Source organism: Passer montanus, unplaced genomic scaffold, assembly GCF_014805655.1.
Source record: "Passer montanus isolate IOZ18808 unplaced genomic scaffold, ASM1480565v1 scaffold27, whole genome shotgun sequence".
NCBI lineage: Eukaryota > Metazoa > Chordata > Aves > Passeriformes > Passeridae > Passer > Passer montanus.
In genome coordinates, this window is record NW_024367372.1 from 9,025,808 (window position 1) to 9,051,931 (window position 26,124).

Consider the following 26,124-nt stretch of genomic DNA (forward strand, 5'->3'; position numbering starts at 1 on the left):
TTAATCATTTCAAATTGTTACTCTACTGTGTTAGTGAAGAGTTATTAAACATGAAGATAATCTGCCTTGATGTAACAAGCAAAAAAAGTTTCAATAAAAGTGTATTACCTCCAGTGACTCATCCTGTAATAGTGTAACCAGTTCTTTATGTATTGTATACACATCAGAATTTAAAAGCTTAGCAACCTAAAAAATGACAGTAAGATAGCAAGGTGAAACATTCTTTAGTTCTATGGCACAACACTGCTTTCTTACTTTACAGCAAGCATGAAGAGACACAGAAAAAAGTGTTTAATATCAGTTTTCTAAAGCTGTGGACTTTCCCACTGATCACATTAAAAATATGCTTATAGAAAGAACATGAGACAAGAAACAGGTCTATTATCTAACTATGAAACATGTTTCTGGAATTAACTCTATTTCACATTTAACAAGAATTTTTTAGGCTGCACTGCAAGGCTAGAAATTTCCTTGAGGAATATTCAAATGCTGTAAATTAGGAGAGTTAAGAGTCAGCCTGCTGTATAATTTACAGAAGATGAAATGCAAAATTTTCTTATCCTGTGCTGGATTTTAAGTTTCCCCAACCTTCCACCCAAATTTTCCACTCCTTACTCCTTTTGGTTTTTGAGTGTGACTCATGTGATTCATAAGTCTCATGTAAATTTTAAAAAAAACACCAGCAGTCCATCTCCATGCTATTAAAAAGCTTTTATAGCAAGCATAACACAAACTCAATGAATGAGATTTTTTTGCCACAAGAAATATTTAGATGATGTTTTTTAATGTTCCTTTAAGCCAAGTGAAACGAAGAGCTTACTTTCAATCAAGATGAAGCTTTAAGGAAATAGCTACAAGGACTTTTATTTTTTGGAAAGTAATCCAGCTAGCAGGGAATGCCATAAACTACTCATTTTTGCCTGTCACGTGGTTGCCTAGTTAAACTGTTAAAATTAAATCAACAAGAACTAAATGTACATTTAGACCAAGGTATAATTTTACAGGTTTTGTTTTTTTTAATGAGCTAAAATACTTTCCTTATATTCAGGCAGTACCTTAATAGTGCTATACAGCTAAAACAAAATATTATGTAGAATTGATGCTAATTTTACAATTTCAATAATTATGTTGGACTATTATTCATTAAAACAAGACATCAATAGGTAATGAGAACTGGAAATCCATACATCTTTCTTACAATGGTGGAAGTAAAGCCATTTTTCCCTCTACTATTCATTTAAAAGTTTTCAGCAAATTGCTTAATTTACCAATTTCCCCAGAAAAAAAAAATGGGATCAAAGACTGAAACACAAGAGTGTTATGAAACACATTTTAATTTCTGGAATTCACTCCATATAGTTAATAATACCGATGCATTTGTACATTTTTTTCATTGCTCCTTACAATCTGACCTAGCAGTAATCTCTTGTAAACAAATGTCACACAACTTAAATAAAATAATGTGTATATGGGCTATAGCTACAGAGGTTAGAAGGAACCGAACACCCTTGAAAAACTAAATCATTCCAATAAATTTTCTTATGTCTTTTTATGTTGGTTAACAGCCACAAATGCAAGCTTAAAGACAAAAAAGCAAAATAAAATAAAACCATGTGAGCAGTAACAAAGAACCATTGTAGACTTACTTCAAAGAAACTTATGGCCATGGTATATCTGACAGAAACTTCGGGGTCATGACAAAGGCAGAAGAATATAGAATAAAGTTCTAAATGGAAGTTCTTTGGATCCACAAAAACAATCATGGCCTGTGGAAGGATAAAGTCCTTTTTTAACTACACAGCTAAAGGATGACACTAGCAGAGATTATCAGATAACTTAAGAGGTAACAGGTTGTTATTTTACAGAGGAAGTGTGGAGGTTTTGCTGGCCTTGTTAAAACACAGGCACCAGACAAAATCCAGAACTGAGAACTAAACTGAATTTATTTATCTTCCAGACATGCTGCAGGCTGTTTTTTTGAAGGTAAAGACTAAAACCATGAGATATAAAACTTAAGATTTCTAATATTGTTCATGTTTCTGTACTCTAGCAAAAATTGCAAATGGATGCAATTTGGGAATAACTCCTCTATCACTTCTATAGTCCTATTTACAGAATTACATGCACAACACAAATTAAGATTAAACCTTAAATTGATATTACTTACTGGAAAATTGTAAGCACAGTTTTTCCTCACTGAAATATACTTCTTTTCCTGTTCCAGAGTTTGCAAATGTAGTTGGTTATCATTATGCCCATTTTCCTGCTGTAAACCCAGTGTGGAAAGCTTCTTATAAAATTCCAAAAATCGCAAGTGCTGTTCAGGAGTAAAAATGCCTCAAAAAAAGAAAAAAAAAACCAAACAAAACAACAAACTTTCCTCATTACAAATGCTATTAATAATGTACCCAAACAAATATTATTTTAAAATCCATCAAATATCTTGATTTTATCTCTCCTCTTCCTTCTACCTGCCTTGAATCCAGCAGAGTATATTCACTACACACAATTACTCAAAACAAATGGGAATGTATCTAGCAAGAAGAATTTAAAAACTACAAGTGCATTAATAATAAGAGAATAACCAAGAAAAGGCTCAATTTTCTATTCCAGAGAGCAAGAAAAAGCTACCACTGATTGGTATCAAGAAGGCTGAAATTTTTAAGAATTTTTTTTAATTCCACTAATATCATTAGGCTGAATACAATTAATAAGTCTGACAAAAATTCAAGCTTTAAGTAGAGAAACAACAGATCAGTGGGTCTTAAACAAAAGGTTTTCAAAATGTGCAGTCAGATGTGCTTCGTTCCAGTACTCAAAGTACTAGCTGTTGAAATCTTTAATAATAGAATAGAAAAGGGCTGAAGTGGTACTTATATTTAATAACTGGAGAGGGAAAGGACAAGCCATATAATTACAAAAGTCAGGTTCCTTTCACATGTTTGAAAAAATTGAAACAAACAAAAAAAAGTCTACTACTAAATACCAACATATATTCCCCCCAAAAAAATAGCAGTAGCCAACATGGCAAAAGGAAAACTTGTCAAACTGATTCAATTTCCTTCTAGTATGGGATAACAGGACCTGTGAAACAAAAGCGGCAATAAGGGTCATGACTTTCACAACAGGGGAACAGGAATGACAGATTAAAAACTATAAAAGTGCTCCAAAACTGCTTGGAAAAACAACTAAGAGAAAATTACCCACATACAAGATAGGCAATTGTATAAAGTAAGTTCTATCCTAGTTGTAGTACTTATTCAGTATTTTTATTCATCTTCTGGATGCTAAACAAGATACTTTGCTTACTCAGCATTCTGAAAGCATCAAAAAAGGACAGAGAATGTTCATTCTTCATGAAGACATTTAAAATGGTGTTCAGTAACTGGACATATGGTCTTAAAACTTTAGACTATTATTCCATTAGAATAGCAGTAAGGTACCATGCTTAGCCTGATCTGCATCACCTGTACAAGGCCAGGAAAGAGAAAGACTAACTAGCTGCTAGATTTTTTTTAAAAGGCAATTTTTCATACTGAAAAATGTGAACAGCAATATATTTGGCAAGACATGTGAAGCAATCCTTTCACTTCATTCAACTGTCCTAAGGCATAACACTTCAAGAAAAATATCAACTTGTCAGAGTTCAGAGGTGAAGAAAGATCAGGAGTTAGTCATTCAACCTCGAGAAAAGAAGACTCGAAAAACATGATAAACACAGGATGGACTGTCCTAGCTCTCTGTTTCTGAAAATAACATTTTGACACTGTGGAACAGCCATTTCAAGTAATCTGTAGTGAAGCAGAGGACACTTTGATCATCTCTAGCATAATCATGAAGGTTTATTTTAAAGAGCTGTAGGAAAGATCAAAGGTTTTAAGAGTCTATGGGGAAATTATAATGTAAAGTCACGATTCTGTGCTCTTCCTCCACAGGTAAAATATGGTGGGCAGAATTATCAAGGAAAGTTGTGCTCAAGTGAAAATTCAAGCACAGATTATGGGTACAAAAGTAATGAGTACAGATTTGGCCCAGCGGCAACTGGGGAATCCAAGTGGCATCTCCTTTCTCCCCTGAAGTTCCTCTGCCCAGTGCCGTACAAAGGAGATCAAGCACAGAAAATAACAAAGTTGACATCATAATGTTTTCAAAGATTTCTAATTTCAAAAATTCAATCATCCAAATCACAAGCTCCAGAATATCCAAAAAAAAAAATCAGTCAAACCAATAAAGATGAAACACCATGTTTCATCTTTGACCCTGTCTAAAGAAAACAAAAACAACAATAAACAATATGCAGATGGTCACCCTAAGAGGAAAATTCCAAAATCTAAATAACTACCATTTCATTTTTCCCCCATTCCAAAGGGTTCAAATTCTCCAATCTTTCCTCATGTTTAAGATTTTTAAAAAGAAATTAAATCATACCATATAATCCATTACACAGTTTCCCTAAATGGAAAGATAAAGAAACTAGGATAGATTCATCTGTTTTGAAGGATTTTTCACAGAACGATTTCACTAATGGGAGAACAGTTTGACTCCGATCATCTGAAAAACAAAAGAAATTTTTAGAGTTAGCCATTTGTCAACATTTTAAAAAGAGCACAGGAACTGAACTTCTGTAATAAATTGAGAAAAATTTAATTTAACATTCTCAGGATTACTTCTAGCAGGCACTCACTGCAGGTACAAAGCAAGAGGTAGAGAGAATGATCCTAAATTTAGTACCTTTCTTATTAAGTTCATTTTGTTGTTGCTGTTAGTGAAAAGGCATCCCCCAGAAAAGTATGAAGCAGAGAATAATCAGTCACTACCTTCTCATTCACCAAGAATACAGAGAGAGAAAGAATACTGCAGTACTCCTACAATAGTAGGAATACAGGGAGATCAAGACTGAACATGTCTGTGACAGTAAATAGAAAAATCAGGATATTCTATAAGTTAATTTTTCAAACCTACTGAGAAGTGTTTCAAAATGTTTTGGTATATGATAAATTCACAGAGAAACAAAATAATTAAGGACACAGGGAATAAATTAAATAATTTAGAAATTAAAGCCAAATCCAAACATTTTGTGTCCTTATAAAATAAATGAGCAAATGTTTGAAGAAATTTATATCTTTGGACTTTTTTTAAATAAAATCTTTGTGTTAAAATGTTTGAGTTTTAAAGGTATAATGATTTTTTAATGGTAGATCAACAGCAACATTCAGCAAATAATTGTGGCAATAATTGTGGGTGAACACACTGTGGCAAATTAGATTGGGCTGAAGAAATACTTTGATATTATGGGGAGAGAAACTCTAGAATGTCAATTTGGGTCATCTACATTCAAAAGTGTTCATTTTCTAGTTCAGCCGTGAAAGCAAAACCCACACAAACCCAACTTCTAGAAACTTTCCTTAAAAATCTGTAAATAACCCCTTATTGCTTTCTCTAAGCTTCTTACAGTGACTCAAAGCAGTAGTTACAGCAGGGGGTGGGGGAGGAGGAGTGAAGAGTGAGAGGTGCAAACAGAGGCACAAACTTGGTAGCATCAATACAGAGGCTCAAGAATCAGAAAATTATCCTACTATCATACTTACTTATATAAACACTCACTGCTAAAAAGTCTATTTACAGTATTCTCCCCAAAATGATACTATTTTTTTCTTTTGCTTATCCACTCCTCTATATGGCTTCAATACAATCATATACTGTAGTAATTCATCACCAAGTTGCTGTACAGTACATTTTTGTTGAGCTAACACTTTGTATTCTGTGTACTGATTGCACTACATTAATTCATTAAATACTAGCAAGACAATATTCCCATAATTTATGCAGTAATTCTACTCATTCCATTTAGGCATTTTATATTAAAAATTTGGAATATGGTAATTGATTTCATGGACAACTTGCTCCCTTAAAATTTCTGCATATAAAGCACTGCAAGACATGAAATAAAAGGAAATACAAAGGACAAAGCAATGAACAAAATAAAATCAGAAATGTCTGAATAATGCAGTCGGAAAAAAAAGCATTTAAACACAATTATAAGATGCACTAGAGGATTAAAAATTGGGCTAGGAAGCCTAAATTAGATTCTTACCTGCATCAAACATATCGAGCAGGTTCACCAAGGTCTCAAAAGCTGCCAGGCGTACACTGCTGCCCTCATCTCTTGCCAGCTCCACTAACTCAGGAAGCACCACAGTTTTTGTTAGTTCTGTCCTGCAACGTGAAGCAAGCAGTCAAAAGAAAACCTACAATGAAACAATACTGCCACTGCAAAACTGAATTCTGCCTTGAAATACTTGTTTAGATATTTTTTGGGTAGTCAAGGAAAAAAAAAGAGACAAAGTTCTAAAGAAATTAATGTTAAATAAAAAACCCCCAAGCAATCTCAGAACTTTTCTTCTTTGTCAGCCAAGGAAACATGCAAACTTTACACACAGAACTTCATCATTAAAAAGGCATTCAAATTAGCTCAAAATAAATTAGAGAAAATGTAGTCTGAAAAAAAATCAAAGGACTCCAGCTATTTCACTGTATCACTAAGAAAATTCTTATGATCAAATATGCTCAATATGATGGTCCAAAGTCAACATTTAATAAGTATGAGCCATGTTGGATTGACGTGTCTGGAAATCTTACACATCAAAGATGAGCCTCTTTACAGAGAACATCTACTGCTCAGAGAAAATGCCATTTCCCAACTAGTCTAAACACTGACTTTTGGCCTTCGTAAAGAAAGGGTTCTGCTTGTCCTTTTTTGCCTTGGTACATACTCACCTACTAACATACTGCTAATACTTAACTCCATGATGCTGAAATAAAAATGCTTAAAACATCCCTTCCATTCAGACTAAAGCAGTAACAGCTTCCCCTTTGGTAAGTCAATATAAACAATAATCCTTTTAAATGTTTATAATCAGCATCAAAGTGATTTGCACCTTACAGAGTTTATTATACCTATTACACCAGCAAATCAAGAGGTGTTAACAGTATTCTTCCAAGCAAATGATTAAACATTCAAATAAAATTATGAGAAAATGATAGCTCATGTAGTGGCAATAACACCAACTAGTAAAAATAAAGTATTTGGACTGTTGTCACATTATACCTTCAATATTTACCTGAAAATTTGCTGCTCATGTCTGCTTAGTTATTTTTTTATTTACTTACTACCTATTCTTCCTCAACATGACACATGGAATAGCTTCCTTACTGAAAGCACTCAATGTTTACCATTTCTCATGAGATTAAAGCATCTAAAGCACTGAGAATGAATTAAGCAAAAACTTCTGAGATAGAACAGTCTATATGAATACATTAATGCTAAAAATAAAAGCTGGTGAGGAAAGAATCAAATCAAAATACATAGGACAGATCACTAATTGACAACAAAGTATTTAGCCCTATTAAACCCACTATTCTAAGGTGAGGTAAACTACCAGTAATGCTTTTTTCCCCACTGCATAATACCTGTGATTTTTTTAAACTTTCAACTCCTAGATAGAATAAGTGAAATTTAGTTCATTTTGAAGACACCAAACAGAATTTAGAAAATTTCCTTGCCAGTACGGTTACTTTTAGTATAAGATGTAATCTATCTCTGCTGTCTAGCACTGGGTAAGGAATCTGTAAAAAAGTTACTGCTTTTTTTCTTCCTTGACAAAATAACAGGTAGAGAGACCTCGAATTTTAAAATATTTGTTCACTAAGATACCAATCCTGTATGTAATTAACATTTTCTTTTATTAAAGTTCCAGACTTTTTCAATCCTATGTGTGAATATTGAAGGCCTTCAAGCTTCGAGTAAAGTTGATACTGAGCTGAAATTTGTTTACAAAACCCATTTAGCATTCTTTCTCAAAACACTGTAAAATAATTATTAAAACTGCTAATAGTTGTCAGAATTTTTAAATAAGACAAATACTACCAATGGATAACTGAGATAATTTCAAGAAGCTATAGATGAAGTCATTATTCAAAAGATCTGCTGGGTTTACGGTTCAGCAATTTTAATATAAAAGAGAAAGAAAAATCTAAAAGTGGAAAAGAGACAACTGCCAACAGCCAACTACTAAGAGCGCATCTGTACATTCCAAATTCATTATTGAGTATGCATGAATTCAGCAATTTTAAAAAGTGTTTAGGTTAACACTTTAGAGAAATATTTTGCGTTTAAGATCAGTCAGGCAAATTGCACTCACCCTATTCCACGAGCTATATGTTCCAGCTGCCGACACATGCAAGCTCTAACTTCAAATTCCACATCTTGGCACAGTGATTTTACCAATGGAAGAACCTCTCTTTTAACTCTAAAAATGCGAAGATTTTTTTTATTAATATATAGAACAAGAATATATAAAATCTACTGAGTAGTACTTAACTGTACTCACATATTATTTGTTTATCCCATATAAAAAGTTACTAATTTATCACAGACAGTAAAGTATTTTTCTGATAATCAGCAATTAGAAAAGAATATTGTACATTGGATGCAAATGTGTTACAAAGAGACAGGAAAAGGAATATTTCCTGTCCTTATAATTTGCTCATATTCATCTATTATTTCTTATAAACTACAAAAACAGTAGTTAGGCTACTTCAGTAGAATTCTGTCCCCAATTAATCCAATTAATAACTTCCAATCTTTAGTACAATTTCTGAACAGCCACTGAAAGACTAAAAAGATTATATAAATGGAAATGCAAATCCCAATTAAATGTCTGTAATACCTCATCTTTGATATGCAGGTATTATCACCCAAGATATAATTAGGAAGAAAGGAGAAAAAGAATTTAAGATTAAAAGCTTGAATACTGCAATGCCTTCAGGCAAGTAGGCCAAGTATTCATGTAACTCAATGGCAGACACAAAATAAAAATTTTGATTCCTATTTCAGTAAAAACACATATTACAACTTGGCAGAATCAGCCATTGTGTTTCCTTTCACTGCCCAAGTGTAACTTCTGTCATAAAGTATTCACAAAATATCTCTATAAAAATCCTTATGTTATTGCAAAACTCAAGATAAATAATATATTGACACTGACAAGCAAATTTTCAAGTCAGCTTGCACAGCCTCCATTCATTTCAGTGAAAATTAATTTACTTCTTACAGAAAAAATTTAGCCTCAAGTTTCAAAAATTGTACAGTCTTGGAAGTTCAGCATTTTAGAATACACTAAATTAGGGGCTACATAAAAAGAAAAAAAGACTTTTTGACTTGGAACATTGGAGGGTAGAAAAAAAAATGTTCCATGACAAGGACAGGATATAAAAGAACCTGGAAGTAACATCAAATACAAAATAATTTAATTATAGTAAAAATTTTATGTGGAAAAACTGTGCTATTCTGCAGAAGAAAGTGAAGATATGCTTATATATTACGTACACCAGAGGATAGATATGTCTTCTGGGCCTGTACCAAGAGCCCTTCTGAAAGTGGAATGAGAGTGCATATCAAATTTTACTGTCTGCCACATTCTAAACCTGAGGACCCAGCTCTGAACTGCACTCAAGAGCTCTCTACCAGAAGAACAAGATATCCCAGAAAATTCTGAGTTATTGTCTTAAAATGTAGAGGCTGTGCAGAAAAGGTGCTAAGACCTGTTTACTCAAATGTGGGGATTCCTGCTTCTGAAGAGCAAGTAATTATGTTGAAGAAACAGCACAAAAGATGTGATTGTTATGGCTACTAATTAACCCTACTATATTTCACATAAGATTCCAAGTGATCTGTAAAGTCACTTATTTCCATGAGAATGTAACATCAAATAAATAAATGCAACTGCTATTCTGACAGAGTCCTAGAGATTTAGAACATAAAGATTTGGTAACATTCTCAAAAAATACTACCATTTTCATTAAATTTTGAATGTCCAGCAAATGAAGATTTAGATAGTTTCCTTTTGGGTGCTTCTAGCTCTTTTTTATTGAAGAAAAAAAACGTAATCTAAAGAAATTTATTCCTAAATGTCTTGTCACATTGTCCTGTTCTTATTCTTTTCTGTTATGCTGAATTCTTACACTTTGGGGCAGATCAAAATCATTATTAGAGTGGACTTCCTCAACTAGACAGTTCCTGGGCACTCAGTGGCCCACAGTGGATTTCTATTGTAATTCAAAGTCGTGTTGTGCTGGATTGCCTGGATACAAACACATTTAGGGAAGTGGCCCTGCTAGCACAGGCCTGGCTAAACTGACCAAGGAATGTACCACACCAGCTGCTTTGGGCAGATGAGTGACTCGGATTTACTTTCATCATTGCACCCTCTTCTGTCCAGGCTCACAGACACTGAATCTAAGGGCTGGATAATATCAGGGAACAACAGCAGTTCCTCATATATCTACACTTTAATGAAAAAAAAACCCAAAAAACAAAACCAGATCTACATGCTAAATTTGGTTACATAATAAAAAGTTAGGAATGGAATTCCTCTTCCTATGACAAGAAACTCAAAGGAGATGAAGTTGTATTTTGTGCCTGTTAAGTTTGCAGAGAAATCCACTGTGTGGCTTATTTTCTAGTAAGAAAAACAATATGGAAGAATGGCCTGAAAATGGTATCCATTCAAATCTGTGAAAGAACATACAAACTCAAGTTATAAAATGATGAACATCAGCAAGTCTAAACATGCCAGTTAAATAATGAAAAGATCTATGAAAAAAAAAATCATTTTTGCAATAAAGTCTACTTTTCTTGCAGTAATTTTTGTCCACTAAGAAAAAAATACTGGTTTACTCTGCAGAATGAAAATATATTGATAATCTACTTACATATGAGCTTCAAATTTGTTAGCTACTTTTCCCATGATTTTACAAGTAACTAAGCGGGACTGAAGTGTTTGAGAAAGCTGTGCTTTGGAAACAAGAGGATTCAGGATCTATGTGGGAAAAAAAGAAGAAATATGAGCGGAAGAATTGTGAGCATTAAATAAAGTATTCCTCTTCTAAAACAAATCTACAAAAACATATCCCAAATGTCATTAACCTTTACACTGAATTAATCAGTATTAATAATGGCACCTATGCACATTAATAGTCAATTTTGTTTAAATGACATCTTTAAAATTACATTGCAATTAGATTTTGGAGGTGACTAGAATAATATCTCTGTGTTTCTTCCAACCTTATTTTTTTCCCCTTTAGAAGTTGAATTTTTAAACAGTTCTGGAGTTTACTCTCATTTCAATGAGAATGTTTATACTACACAAACAATCACATATTTAAATCTCCATATTGTTTTAAATTATAAACACAGTCAATATGTCTGTTGCAAAGCTTTTGAACTTAACAAAATATGAACATTTAAAAGTGAATAAATTATCTAACTAAAGGAGACTGGCATTATAAATTAGTGACAGATTTTGGTCTTCTTTCTTGAGCTACACAGTGAAAAATTAAGAGTGTTTGCAGTACATTAGAGTTTTGGTACACCAAGAACTAAAGAAATTCACTAAGCAATGGATCTCCAGCATTCAGTTCCATTTAGCAGATATTGGAAGTTTAGTCCAACAGTGAACAAGATATAGTTTCTTCGTGAAGACATAGAGAGAGATACTAACTTGTAAATCAAAACAGAATGCAGGAAAACATGTTACTGAAAGTACAAAGTGCAGTGGAAACGTTACAGTGGAGTGTAAATAAGTGTTGACTTTATTTGCTGAAGAACACTACTTTTTTTAAGGTGACCTTCCTGTCTCGCCTTTTTGCCCATTTGTCTCTTACAGTGTGTTCCACAACCATTACCATTTTCACAGGTATGGAACTGACACAAATCTGAGTGAGGTGAATAAAACTTGCAGGGAAATACAATCTTGCAATCTTAATTTTTTGTTGTTAGCATGAGAGATAAGTATTACCTCGTGTCTGACAGTTTCTTTTGGTAGAGCTTCTATTACAGCAAGAAGAGTTTCTAACCATGCATTGCTGACACCTGTTTAAAAGATATGAGTTATATGTGATGTCTTATACTGTACATACACCAACTAAACCAAACATATACCAGTTTTACAAAATTTGCTCTAACTTTTTACACAAATCTTCAAGGAGCTATGAATCTGAAAGCCACTATATTAACATTCAAGGCTTCAGAGTATGAAGTAGGATAGGTAAGAAGCAAGGTCTGCCCCCATTTCTTTTCCCTTTCCAATTCCTATATAAAATTAATAACTGCTCTAATTGCTTTATAAAGCCTATTTCTCTCATTTAGAAGCATATTATTTTCTTATACCCATTGAAACTTTCTAGTTGCACAACAGGCCTTTTCTTTCTATTGTATTCTAAAATTAGTGTCAAAAAATTAAGGAAAAATAATCAACACAGAAGAAATGTCAACCATCCTCCCTCCACTTTCTCAGCCACAAAATGTTGGTACTTCAGGAGAAGCACAGACTCAGAAACAACTTTGGGATTTAATCCTCCTGACAAAGTGAGAGGGGTTTTTCTGCTTCAATCAGAATTCCATTTAAATATCAGTATGAAAGTCATCATGCTGCTATCTTTCTATTCATCATGCAAGTCTAGATACAAAGTCACAGTGATCACATTCACTGTTGACAAAGCACTGTAGGGTCACTAAGGAAACAAAACATGTGGAGATCATCAGCCATGAGAGTAGCTGTGCAGCCCTGACCTGCATCTCTGTGTTCCAGGTTCTGGAGAATGATGTGTAGGAAGGAGTGGGAGTACGTATGGATAGACACCGACTCCTCTTGCAGAACAGTCAAAAAAGAAACAGCAGCTGTTAACTGCATTTCCACTCCTGCAACATGCAGAACCTCCTGTACAATTACAAATTATAACAATTTAGAGAGTGAGGCGGAAATGTACTGAAAGAACATCCAAATTTTTACATTCACTTTTAAAATTAATATGCAACAACTTGGAATTTGCTGTAAAATTATTTTCTCTTAATAGCAATTTATTGCAGAGATTAAATTTTCTTATGATATATCATAAATCTTCTAAGAAAAAAGAAGTTACTTATAATATTATTTTTGACTTGAAGTTTCATCAATGCAATGCGTGGATTTTTCTACTTTACAAAACGAGAGGTAGAAACAGACCGACCAACAATTGCACTCTTGTTGTTTATGCACATGAATTAAAAATAAGTATTTCATTCACTCATTCATTAAGAGATACTAAAATAACAGAAGACAATTTAAATTTCATCCCTTGACTAACAATGGAATGCAAATGAAAAGTACATATATATTGTCTTAAGAATAAATCAAGATACATTTGAATATTTATCTAGCTAACTAAACATTTTTATTTCTGAGCTCTGACACACAAAAATGTTATGAATTAGGCTGTCTTTAAAATCATCCATTCAAAAGTTAAACAAATTTAGTGTGTTGAAGTGAAATGAAATATTACTACTTTAAGTTTAGAAACAGGCAATTTAAATTTTAAATTTCAGATTTATGATGTTGAAGTGAAATGAAATATTACTATTTTTTAAGTTTAAAACCAGGCAATTTAAATTTTAAATTTCAGATTTATGCACAGACCTTGCAGGATGCAATCTTTGACACAGCATTCATTGTAAGTATTAGTAATTGTAAATATCTATCAACTAAATGAACATTCTATTTGTTTACTTTTCTAAGTGTGTCTTTCCGTTTCCCGAGAAAATAAAAAGTTCATTATTCTTCTACTAAAGCATTACACTCATTTTACAAATTACTATAAATTCAGTAGGAGTCTAAAGCCCATACTTCCTACTTAGCACTTTATATATGTGGTTTTGTTTCTTTTTTAAACTGCTTGATATGAGTGGTTTCTCAGATCACTCACCTAAAATCAAAAATAAGCTGAAATTAATTGAAAAATAAAAATAAGCCTGGATCGGATTAAAAAAAAATATACACATTTTGTAGCTAAGTGCACAGTTGCTTATGGATTACTGGGTTACAAACTGGCTGCATGGCCAGGTCCTGAGTGTTGGTGAATGGAATAACATCCAGCTGGCAGCCACTCACAAGTGGGGATCCCCAGGGCTCAGTGTTGGGTCCAGTCCTGTTTAATCTCTTAATTAATATCCTTAATGGCCTGAGGTTCAACAAAGGCAAGCACTGGGTCCTACACCTGGGTCACACAAACCCTGCAGTGCTACAGGCTGGGGAGAGAGTGGCTGGAGAGTGACTTTCCTCACTGAAAGCGTGGTCAGGAACTGGAACTGGCTGCCTGGGACATGGTGGAATCACCATTCCTGGAAGTGTTCAAAAGGCACCTGGATATGGAACTCAGGGCCATGGTGAAAATGGTGCTGCTGGCTAAACAACTGGACTCAATAATCTTAGGGTTTTTCCACATTTAATTCTATGACTCTAAGCATTGCATATCACAGGAATTTTTCTGAGAAAATAGTTTGTAGAGAACATCTGAAAAATTACTATTTGACGGGACATGGTGGAATCACCATTCCCGGAAGTGTTCAAAAGGCACCTGGATATGGAACTCAGGGCCATGGTGAAAATGGTGCTGCTGGCTCCAATAATCTTAGGGTTTTTCCACATTTAATTCTATGACTCTAAGCATTGCATATCACAGGAATTTAAACAACTGGACTCAATAATCTTAGGGTTTTTCCACATTTAACAATTCTATGACTCTAAGCATTGCATATCACAGGAATTTTTCTGATAAAATAGTTTGTAGAGAACATCTGAAAAATTACTATTTGACTTGGTATAAAACAAGTTCTCATTCTACAAATGTCAAACCATTTGTACATACAACTGTACAATTACTAGCTTATTTCAAGGAGAACAATAACTTATCTCTCAAGACCTGTCCCAGCTTACAACCACGTTTCTTTCTAAAAGGATCCTCTGTGTCCTTGCTCCCGCAAATGAAAAAAAGAAACAGCACTGTGCTGCTTTCCAAGAAAATATTTGCATTCAACACCTACGGAAACCGCCTTCTTCTTATTTCCACAGACTCTGTCCTTGTTCCACCATTGCTGTTACAGCCACAGCCAAGAAAGGATAAGGACACCTACCAGTTTTGTATTTTGAATATTTTTGGCATCAGAATACCTGTCCAGACTTTTCTGGGATTCTGCCTTAACACTTGCTCAAAAAAACATCACTTGGCACAATACAACAACCAAAAGAACCAAGAGAACTATCGAACACTGTAGGTGCTAACACAGCAGTGCAGACCAGAAAATTATGGAGCAGTGCCAGGTTAACAATTGGACTTGATGAACTTAAAGGTCTTTTCCAACCTAAATAATTCTGTGATTCTATGAATTCAGTTTTCCGTACATATTTACTTTGTACGCAATACAAACAGGGCTACTTACCAACAAACAAAGTTTCCAAATAGTCTCCTCCACTGATCCACATAACTCTGGATAGTCATGTGTGAGAACACATTCTCTGGATGTGCCTCCTCATGGACCTCGGGAGACATTGAAATATAAATTTCTAGACTGCTTACACACCTGCCTACACTGATGCTTACACTCAGAACTGTACAGTACTGCATTTGGAAAAGCATGGGTCTCTTCTTTCCATTTTCAGAAAACCCAAGCTGAGTAACGTAAATTTACTTAATATAAATTTATTTATTTATTTAGAAAGTAGTGTACTTTTCTATACATGGATACTCCACAAATTTTCACTCCAGACTACAAAAGCTCTCCCTATCTTATTCAGACAAGCATGATGTATTTAATGGAATTTAAGGGTATTAACATGTTCTTATATATTCTAATGTCTACAAGTTAAACTCAGGCCTCAAAACTTAAAATTTAGAAAGCCTAGTTTATTCCATTAATTGGAAAAATGAAAATTCACCTCTAGTTTAAATGCACATTTTGTCCTGCAACAACAGAATTCTCTTGAATGAATGCTGCAAGCAGAGACATAGTTAATTCATTTTAGTGACTGCATTGGTATGATAGAAATTTTAGCCTAAAAGACACAGAAATAATGGAGATTACAGCAGGTGAAGGATATAATGAGAATGGACCTTAAAATTATTGTTCAGAATAAGGAAGGATAAAAATCACCCCACCTTTTCTTAAACTATAAAATCAGCTACAGAAAAGTTTCAAGAGGAGACTGATATATTAGGAAAATAAGTAACTCTGAAAATTAATTTGGAACTAATCAGGCAACACTGAATAAAGCTTGATGTATACACAACAAGAAGAATAAGCATAGTTTGCTGCAATCACAGCATTTGGAAAAATGTCTTATTAGTCATTCAGATAGACACCTGCATCTCCCTCCATCACTTTCGGTTGCAGAGCCCAAAGATGGAAAGCAGGAAAAATACTATTAATGTCATTTGAAAAGAGCCATTTTGTGCACAAAGAGAAATGCCTGTAAGAATATCTAAGCTTTCCCTAAATCTGCATTTCAATGACTTCCAAGCTTCATGAGGAGGTGCATGCAGAAATCCAGAGTGGGCTTCTCTAAGCAGAAGAACACATAAAAGGATGAAACTTCATTTTAACAGCAGAATTTTGAAAGAAAACTTCCTAATCTCACTCCTACATTAACATCTAAATTATATACTGTATGCTTGTTTGAATAGTATAACTAAAATACTGACACTGAAATCAATAATTGCTTATGTATGTATGTCACATTTATTGATGTATTGATTTTACTCATCTCAAAGCTAAAACACTTAGGTTAAACATATAGTGTCTTTGACACAATTTTAATTTAACTATATTTCACAGAATGATAAGCAATTCACATACACCCATTTCTATATATCTAGAAGTAACCAGGTTTATCAATTTTTCACAAATGAAATACAAATTTGCAATGTATTCAGACTGAACATTCCTTGTATTTATTTCTTTCCTCATCTGCTTTACCCTCAGCTCTAATAAAAATGCTAATTTTGCTTTGGGTGTCTGCAAGTATACTAAATAAGTACACTGGTTTCCTTATGCAATTATATGGTAACAATACCTTCAAAGAAACAGCCCTCTGAAAGTACTGCACAATTCATTTTTCATGTGCCAATTTGATTTCACAAATGATTACTCTCAAGCTAAAGAAGCAGAACCAAGTGCAGCAATTTAAACCAGTTTATTTCCCTGCAATGGTAGATTACATTTGCAAGACTCTAATCACAGTGGAGTTCAATTATGCCTTTACAGACTATAAAAGTTTCCATTTAATGGTCAGGATGATTCCTCCAATAAAAAATAAGGTTAAGAAAAAAGAAAAAGGTCAAGTTAATGATGTCAAATACTGTTTTGCAGTTGAAAGTGCAGTGCAAGTGGTTACAACATCACTTCTATTACAGATAAATATTAGATAACAGAACACCATTGAAGAAATGGCTTTATAAGAGCATTGCCACAGAAAGGAACTTAATGCATATACATTCCACAAACTTTCAGTTTATAAAGCTTAAACTTTAAAGGAACTCTTGGATTTTAATTTGGACCTCATTATATTTTACTTTTTTACCTCTGTCTGGAGCCCATTAACTTACATTTCATTTAATTTATCATCTAGGAAGACATCCAATTTGGGTTTAAATGATACTGTAAGATGAAAACCACACTACTTTTCTCAGTAATTTGCTCAAAGATTGATTGCATTTATTATTAAAGTTGTCTGCTCCATTTAAAATATTTCTATCTTCACAGAAAGATGATATTTCTATAAGAAAAATACGGGTATCTTTCTAATAAGAAAGACATTTCTGCCTTTCATAGAAACTCCTAATGCTTCTTTCTTCATATACTGTTTTCAGTTGAATGTCTTCAATATTATAAAGGAAGATACTTTTACAAAGTAACTATGTACAGCCTGATCAAAGACCACACAAAGATCCAACTCCCACTGTACAAATACTTTCCTATTCATGCAAATGATCATTCTTCCAAATATTTTCTTCATCCCTGTATAAAAAACTTAAAACTAGAATCAAAAACTGTATTCCCATACTAGACTTTTTATTGAAGACAGGCCAAGACCAGCCCTTCTCCACAGTCTGAAAAAAAAGGGTAGAAAACCCAGGCATTTCTTATTCCTCCTTAATTTTAGGAAGAATTCTGCTCTCAAAGTAGAAAACCAGAGGCAAAAATGGATCCAGTATGATAAGCATAAAAAAACCAAACCAACCTTTCTTGAAGCCAGTAGGTTGGTTTAGAAAGACTGCATTACATATGTCAGATTAATGTGGTTGTAACAGCAGATATTTGGTGCAAGTTGAAGGGTTATCAGTTACTTTGCAACTTCAAATCATTTTTCTCAAAGCACTTTTACACTCACCCATATTTAAGCAAAACGTCTATTGACCTGCATCTTATAGCACAAAATGCAAGCAGAAGCACTTTAATGTTTTCTAAACCAGCTGTGAGTCTATACCAGTCCTTAGTCCTGAGAAGAGCTATTTCTTGACCATTTACTGAATCTAAATAATCGGATAAAAGTTGAAACAGCTTCTTTTAAGAAACAGAAGTCTCCTGAGATCACAGACGTTTCAGGACATAACATGAAGTTGAGAGGTGATGTGTGACATTCACAGAATGTTTGAAGGCTGGAAGGGTCTTCTGGAGGGCATTTTGTCCAATCCCCTTGCTCAAGCAGGGCCAGTTACAGCTGAGACATGCCCAAACTGCCTTTGAATACCTCCAAGGAGGAAGACAATAACTTCTCTAAGCAACTTTGGCCACTGCTCAGTCACCCTCACAGTGAAAAAGTGATTCCTGACGTTCAGAAGAAAGCTCCTGTGTTTCTGTTCGTGCGCATTGCAACAACAGCTGCAGCTCTGTCAGTGGGTACCATTGCAAAGAACCTGGCTCTGTCTTTGCTTTGTCAGGCATTTGTATACATTGATAAGGCCCTCTCCAACTCACTTCTTCTGCAGGGGTCCTAGGGGTCATTAGCATTATTAAGTTTTGCATTTGCATTTGTGATTTAGTTTGCTCTTATTTGACCAAGGCTGCTCCTAAAACCACACCTTAAATGAACTTGTACATTTCTTCTGAGCAACGGTACATATCTGGGACAGAGCAGAAATACAGAGACAGGTATCTTCTTCACAATCACATAATTATTGAATAGTTTGGGCTGGAAGGGAGCTTTAAAATTTATGTATTCCACCCCCATAGCAATAAGCAGGGACACCTTCCACTAGACCAGGTTGCTCACAGTCCCATCCAGTCTGACCCTGAACATTTCCAGAGATGGGGCATCCATAACTTCTCTGGGCAATCTGTTAGATTGTTTTAGCATCCTCATGTCAAAGAATTTCTTCCTTATATCTGGTCTGAATATATCCTTCTTTAATTCAACCTCATTGCCCCCTGTCATATCTCAAAAGGCACTGTCAAAAAGATTGTCCACATCTTTTTATAAGCCCCTTTTTAAGAATGGAAAAGTCAAAATAAGAAGTACGCAGAGCCTTCCCTTCTCCAGGTTAAGCAACCCAAATATCCTTTATAAAAACATATCTCTATATAAAATTACTGTACAACATTACCTGGTCAGCATACATTTATCACAACTAGCAGTGACTTATTAAAAATGTGGTGGGCAGAATCTGAAATGCACAGATAGCTAAAAGCAAACTATACTCTTCTGGACAGCACCATAAAGATCTTAATGTTTGGATGAGAGGAGATTGAGAACATCAGAATCAACCATTATGACTGGATAGTCCTCAAAAAGAATTCTCAAAAAAGCTGTCAAAACACTGGTAAATCTTTTAGAATATTTAAGAAGTATTAATTCTGGGTTTTTTTCCCCCCTGTTGTAATAACTTTTAAAAAACTGTAATACCTGTAATGCTTTGTAAGTTCAGTGAATTAATGCAGAAGACCTACTGGACATACACCTCCTAGGTACTATGTTTGCAATAGAAGTAGGATTTTTTTTTCCTTTGTTAAAATCATTAAACTGGCAGAAAAAAAAGATACATTCAAACCTCAACACACAAAACTTACTCTGATTTTTGGTAAAACCCGACGAAGTGTTTCTGCAGGATTCTGACGCATAAGGACTGGAAGATTTGCCACCACACTTGTTCCTTGGATATCCTGACCAGAACTTACAAAAACATAAACATACAATACATTACTCACTATGGTGATTACAAGCTCATGGCTTTCATTAGAAAACAAAACAAAACCAAGAAGAACAAACCTACACTACTCAGGTTTTTCATGAAAGTAAAGAGAGGCTTTATTTTATACAATATGTGGGAGAAGACCACATTTTAAAATATCAACCTATCAATTTCCTACATGGAATGTTTTAATTTTTAGTGTAGCTTTCCATAAAAATATTGAACTTTTGAAAGATCTTTTCAAACCAGATGATTAAGGCACTGGTTTCATGGAATCTTTTGCCTTATGGCAATATAAACCATAGGAAGGGGGCAAATAGAAGATATACATGAAAACAACACACAGTGTACAGTATTTTAACAGAAATTACCATTATTTTCTTTTTGTAAGGACAGCAGTCAGACATATAGTCACACGCACACAAACATGATTAAAAAAGGATGTAAAAAACTTGGTTAAATTAGAGATCTTGTACCTTTCTCCTCATTCTGTCTCATTCGATGGTATCCCACAATTGAAAAAGGAAACAAAAGCAAAAGCAGGATGGGAAGGAAATGGTGGTAGGCAGCAATGAAAAAAGTATGAGGTGAAAATAAAAATTACTCAAGTAGATCAACTCCTAGAATAGAATGAGAAAGCAAGAGGGTCTGGATGCCAAATTAAAACTAAACATGAACACATCCTTTTCCTTTGGCAAGGCATGCATATCTCTGTGTTATTCAGTAGTAATGCAAAAAGCCAAGATAGCTTGGAGAAGTTGTTTAATTGAAATTTTATTAATTTTTATCAAGATGGAAGAAACCCTAACTGCTAAAAAAAAGCAAACAAAATGCTACCTTTATCCATCAAAATGTAAAGGAAAGGGAAACATTTCCCTTTAAACCAGAAATTCTTAGTATCTGGCCCACTGCCAATTAAGAAAGTGAAGCAGGAGGCATTTCAACACCTACACAGTCTGTAATTTTCCAACTGCAGAAGATTTCTATTTCTACCAAATGAGCTGCACCATAGATTTTCTTTAAATATTGAAGACTCCAGAATTATAGTGAATTATTGCTAAATGCTCAGATGTACACATTTTGGTACTAATAAACAAATTAAAATAAATGCTAAATCTTTTCTTCAGAGTCACAATAAGCTCAGTGTTTTGAAGGCACCATTCCTTCATTAACAGTGCTAACTATAGAAGAACACAACAGAGCCCTATACTTAGAAGCAATTTAGCTCAGCCTCTTTTGTGCTAGCAAAATCCACATACCATTTAAATATAAAACTTCAGGACTCATCTTCTGAGTTCATCCTACAGGAGATCCCAGTGACTTAGCAATGCTGGGAATCCTCCTGCAGGGAGGGAAGCTCTCAGGCCCCAACATTCCTGTCCTAATACTTCCTTCCTCCGTGACAGCAGCTGCTTGCTGCTGGCCAGTGGTACCAGACCTGGTCTAACATCAAGACCCCTTGTAAAGCACTTTTCAAACACTTCTCAAGCACAAGCACAGCACTAAGCCTTCTCCTTCTAGCCCCTGCATTTGCTTTTACTTCTTTCTTTTACCATCGTAAAATGAAGTCCACATAATAATTGTGATACCTTGAGACTGAAGCAAATTCTCCTAGAAACCATCTGCAAACATATGAAGGACAGAAACATGCCTGTGAGTAGTCAGCCTGGATTTGTGAAGGTGAAATCAATCCTGACCAGCCAACTTGACAACATGTGACTGGCTGAGGCAGTGGAAGTCATTTAACTTATTTTAGCAAGGCTGTTGACATCGTTTCCTATCATATCACCACCACAGATAAACTGATGAAGGACAAGCTGGACAAATGGAAAGTGATGTGGACCACTGAGTGAACTATTGAGCCTAAAGGGCTGTGATTAGTGGCAAGGAAGCCAGCCACAGGTGGTTTACCTCATGGTTTACCTTACTGGGGGCTATAAAGTTTTCATTAATGACCTGGGTGATGGGACAGAGTATGCACAAAACCAGGAGGAGGTGTTGACAGACCAGAAGACTCTGGTGACTCAACAAGCAGGAAAAACAAACCAACAGGGATCTTACAGAGTCCAGCAGGAAATGCAAGTTCTGTAGCTGTGGCAGAACAGCCCGATGCACCAGTATGGCACCAGCCAGCTGGGAAATAGCCTGGCAGGAAAGGACCTAGAGGTCCCAGTGAACACGGAGTCCAGCAGTAAATGCAAGTTCTGTAGCTATGGCAGAACAGCTCCATGCACCAGTATGGTGGGGGGCCAGCCAGCTGGGAAATAGCCTGGCAGGAAAGGACCTAGAGGTCCCAGTGGACACAAAACTGACCCGGAGGGAAATGTAGCTGACGGTATCCTGGGCTGCGCTCAAGAGCATGACCAGCAGCTCAAGGAACAGGATTATTCTCTATTCAACACAAGAATCTCACAGACAGATGGCAGCGAGTTATATTTCTTAATATTTGTGCAGAAGCTTAGAAAAAAGGGATTTTTAATCTTGAGAAGAGAAAGCTTGGGGGCCTTATTTGACATGTATAAACTCTGATGTGAGACCATAAAGAAGACAGAGGCAGATTCCTCACAGTGGTGCCCAGTGATAGGATGCAAAACAATGGCAACAAATTCAATACACAAGAAATTCCACTTAAACCTTAAAAAACCCACAAATTCTTCCATGTCAGAGTATCCAAATATTGGAAAGAGTTGCCCACACAGGTGGTGCAGTCTCCACCCACAGGATTCAAAATCCTGCATTTAGGACAAGACTGAATACATTGCCACTAATTGACACTACTTTGAGCAGGAAGATAATCTCCAGAGATCCCTTCCCACAACTATACTATGATATAATTCAGGGTATGTGTTGCCAATTTTGCAAACTTTCATGAAGCTCAAGGAAGACAATAGGATTACTTACATTAACTTTTAAAGCATTTTTAAAAACAGATTCTAGAACATAAGAACAAAGAAAATTTTTAAAGTCCCTGGGTAATGAATTAGAAACATTTCTATCTGGAAATGGATGGAAGAACTACAACTCCTTCTGCAGCATGAAGAATGAAGATTAGTCACTGTATGCACTGCAACACAATATTACCATAAAGGATTTTGAAAGAGAAAAGACAGATTTACATTTCTCTCTCCTTCATTCACACTAGCCTACAAAACAGGATGGCAGGAGCAGAATACCCCACTGTAAAGAAGACTGAGGTACAGTGTTTACCCAAGCTTTAACTGAAGCTCTGTTTGTGTAGAGGCTTTTCTTTCACCCTGTGGCTAACCAGTTTGGCAAAAATTATTTGTTAAATAGCCATTGTTGAATCAACCACTCAAGTCAGTGCTCTGTGTAAACAGAAGTTCTGACGAGTGGTGCAGGGAATTAGAAGTGTTAACTCAACACCCCTTAAGTGACATTATTTCCAGTGCAAGATTATATAACGTTCTACATTGATCCAAATCTGAATTTGTTGAAGACAGAAGTAAAAATTTAGCAACTTCTATGAGTGAGGGATTAGAACACCACAATTAAAAAAAAATTTAAAGTATTCAGTTACTAACTGGGTATTAGGAAAATGAAATTCACAAACACTCGAAATTGAAAAAGGGTGTCCATGTTTGTGGGAATCTTTGGACACATTCATAACTCATCTGGACAATGTCTTGAGCAACGTGATCTAACATCAAATGGCATCAGACTTGGAAGTTGGCTCTGCTTTAACCAGGGCATTGGACCAAATGACTTCTAGGGGTCCCCAACCACCTAAACTATTCTGTGACTGGGATTCATAAATCCTAGACTTCATTTCCTATTTGTATAAAAGCTCAGTATCTGACAGGATTTACCCTTTTCAGAATTATTCAACTTCAATTCTCCCTCCAGGATTTCTGTTTTCCTGTACAATCTACAGTTGCCAAGGCAAACTAGAAATCCAGATAAATATTTCTGTCAATAACACAAAAGTGTGTGCCTCATAAGACTTCCTTTGAGAATCATCTTTAGTTTATTGTGGAAAACCTACAAGGTCTTTATATTAAATAAGAAGAAACTAATCTCATTTTAATACATATCTGAACTGACACCACTACATGTGAAACTTCTATTGTAATTAAATAAGAACCAAAACCCAAGATTTAGCTGCATAGTAGTTCTGTATTCACAGCAGCCTTGTTTACCAGGATAGGTTTGGTCAACTGAAGTCTCTTATTTTGTTTACTTGCTGAATATCTATCAAAGAGAGAAAGGAGAATTTCTAACTCATACAGATACCCCTTTCTATTTCTGAACAAGATAAAATACATTATAATTACACAATAATTTCTTTCTTCCTAATATCATCAGATCTATGAGTTTATACATTAATTATTATGAGTAAACACAGAGCTTTTCTCCCTTGAATTTTAAGAAAAGTTTCAAGAATATAAGTGCCTCAAAGGAACACATTTTTCCTCTCAAATATTACCTCAGTATCAACGTTACAGTATTCTAGAAGATAAATGTTCCTTCTTCCTTAGAGGACTTATAACACATACTGCAATATGGATGGTTTCTGGGCAGAATTCATTTTGGCATTTCTTATTTTGAGTCTGAATGTGAAAATCAAAGGCAGTCTTTTTACTTCAAAATCGAGGTAATGCCATTTCCCATTTCTAGGTGATACAGCAAAAATGAGCTATGAGCTTGTATTATCTTTCATCCTGCCAGTCTTCATTCATTGACCCAGAACTTATAATTTTCAAATTCAACAAGTTTTGTCATGTTCACAGCATGCATTATGTGCTATAAGAAGTCTTCTGAAAAAGTACAACTCCAGTAATTTTTTCTAAACTGAAAATGAAAAAAAAATCACAGATGCTAAGTGAATTCTAGAAGGATAAATTACTTCTGTTGACCTAAATTTTTCTTATAGTCTAATTTAGAAACAGGATAACTCTTCATTCGCCAGTATTATTTTTCCTATCAGTATACTTCATTCACACAGAGAGGAAAACTTTAAATGACCTAATAAGTACTAAAATCTACTTAGAAGCTCCTTCAGTTTGTGGGTCTTACCTGTGTGGAGCATTATAAACAACAGATCCCAAAGCTTGCACTTTTTTACTGTGTGTATTTCTATCATGCCTTCTCAACCTTTCTGACTATAACATATTCCATCTTGACTCAACTCCATACTTATTTTTTCATAGCAACTCTAATCTAACAGTCGTAGAAGCTGATGAGAATTGCTAAAAAAAAAGAAAGCTGTAGCTGTACATTTCAACCTCTCCCTTCTAAACTGACTCACAGGTCTAAAAAAATTGTTTACTTTTTCAAGATTTATTGACAGCTCTAACAGAAGCTGCCACTTCACCTCAACCCTTGCTATGAGTCTCTTCAATCATTTAAAAACAAATTATGCTATGCTAAATCCACTTGCAATTCCTCTGCATGTTATTAAGAAAAGCACATTAAAGGTTAGGAAAGCAAATGTTAACTGTTAACTCTGCCTGTATCTGCTTGGCTTCATAAAAAAGACCTTTCTGTATATGCAAGAGTTGAAGACCATGGTAAAAGCCTGAATAACCCTGGCCTTTTAGAATTAAGGTACAAGTAGAAATTCATATCAATCTTTCAAAAAATTCAAACATTTTAGAATAGGCTTATAATCGCCATAACAAAATCCTACTAACAGTAGAACACAGACAAATGGTGAACAAAACATACTTTGTATATGAATTGACCAGCCTTTTTCAAAATCACAGGGACTGGATCAAAAGAAAATGCAAATATAAAAGAATCATAGAGACACCAGAAAAAAGCTGAGTACAGAATGAAAGTACAGGGTATTAGTACAGTGACTGAATGAATAGACACAATAAAATAAAATAAAATAAAAATAGAAAAGGGTAAAGAAAGAGGGTTTGAAGCTTTTGATCACAGCATTTTCCTCAAATGCAAGAAAACCATAACTTGATATCTTAGATACATTTTCTATAGATACCTATACATTGTAAGTAGATAGGCATCATACATACCTAATAATATAAGCTAAGCTCATATTCTAAATTGAAAAATATAGGAGTCAAACTGACCACTGAAAAATAT

General features: G+C 34.7%; 1 protein-coding gene across 3 annotated transcripts in view; it reads right to left on the reverse strand.

Annotated features, from left to right (window-relative positions):
• PPP4R4 (protein phosphatase 4 regulatory subunit 4) overlaps window positions 1–26,124 on the reverse strand; it is a 57,307-nt gene that overhangs the window by 16,807 nt on the left and 14,376 nt on the right. The window contains exons 1-11 of one of the 3 annotated variants that reach the window (XM_039712794.1): window positions 19,937–19,971; window positions 15,314–15,411; window positions 12,632–12,779; window positions 11,859–11,932; window positions 10,774–10,880; window positions 8,202–8,309; window positions 6,095–6,216; window positions 4,429–4,551; window positions 2,168–2,337; window positions 1,647–1,766; window positions 109–186 (exon numbers count right to left, since the gene is read on the reverse strand). In XM_039712794.1, coding sequence (XP_039568728.1) covers window positions 109–186; window positions 1,647–1,766; window positions 2,168–2,337; window positions 4,429–4,551; window positions 6,095–6,216; window positions 8,202–8,309; window positions 10,774–10,880; window positions 11,859–11,932; window positions 12,632–12,752 — 1,023 coding nt within the window. In that variant the 5' untranslated portion in view covers window positions 12,753–12,779; window positions 15,314–15,411; window positions 19,937–19,971. Of the gene's footprint in view, window positions 1–108; window positions 187–1,646; window positions 1,767–2,167; window positions 2,338–4,428; window positions 4,552–6,094; window positions 6,217–8,201; window positions 8,310–10,773; window positions 10,881–11,858; window positions 11,933–12,631; window positions 12,780–15,313; window positions 15,412–19,936; window positions 20,040–26,124 lie in introns of those variants that run through there. The other 2 variants (XM_039712793.1, XR_005627847.1) reach the window with 2 other exon arrangements.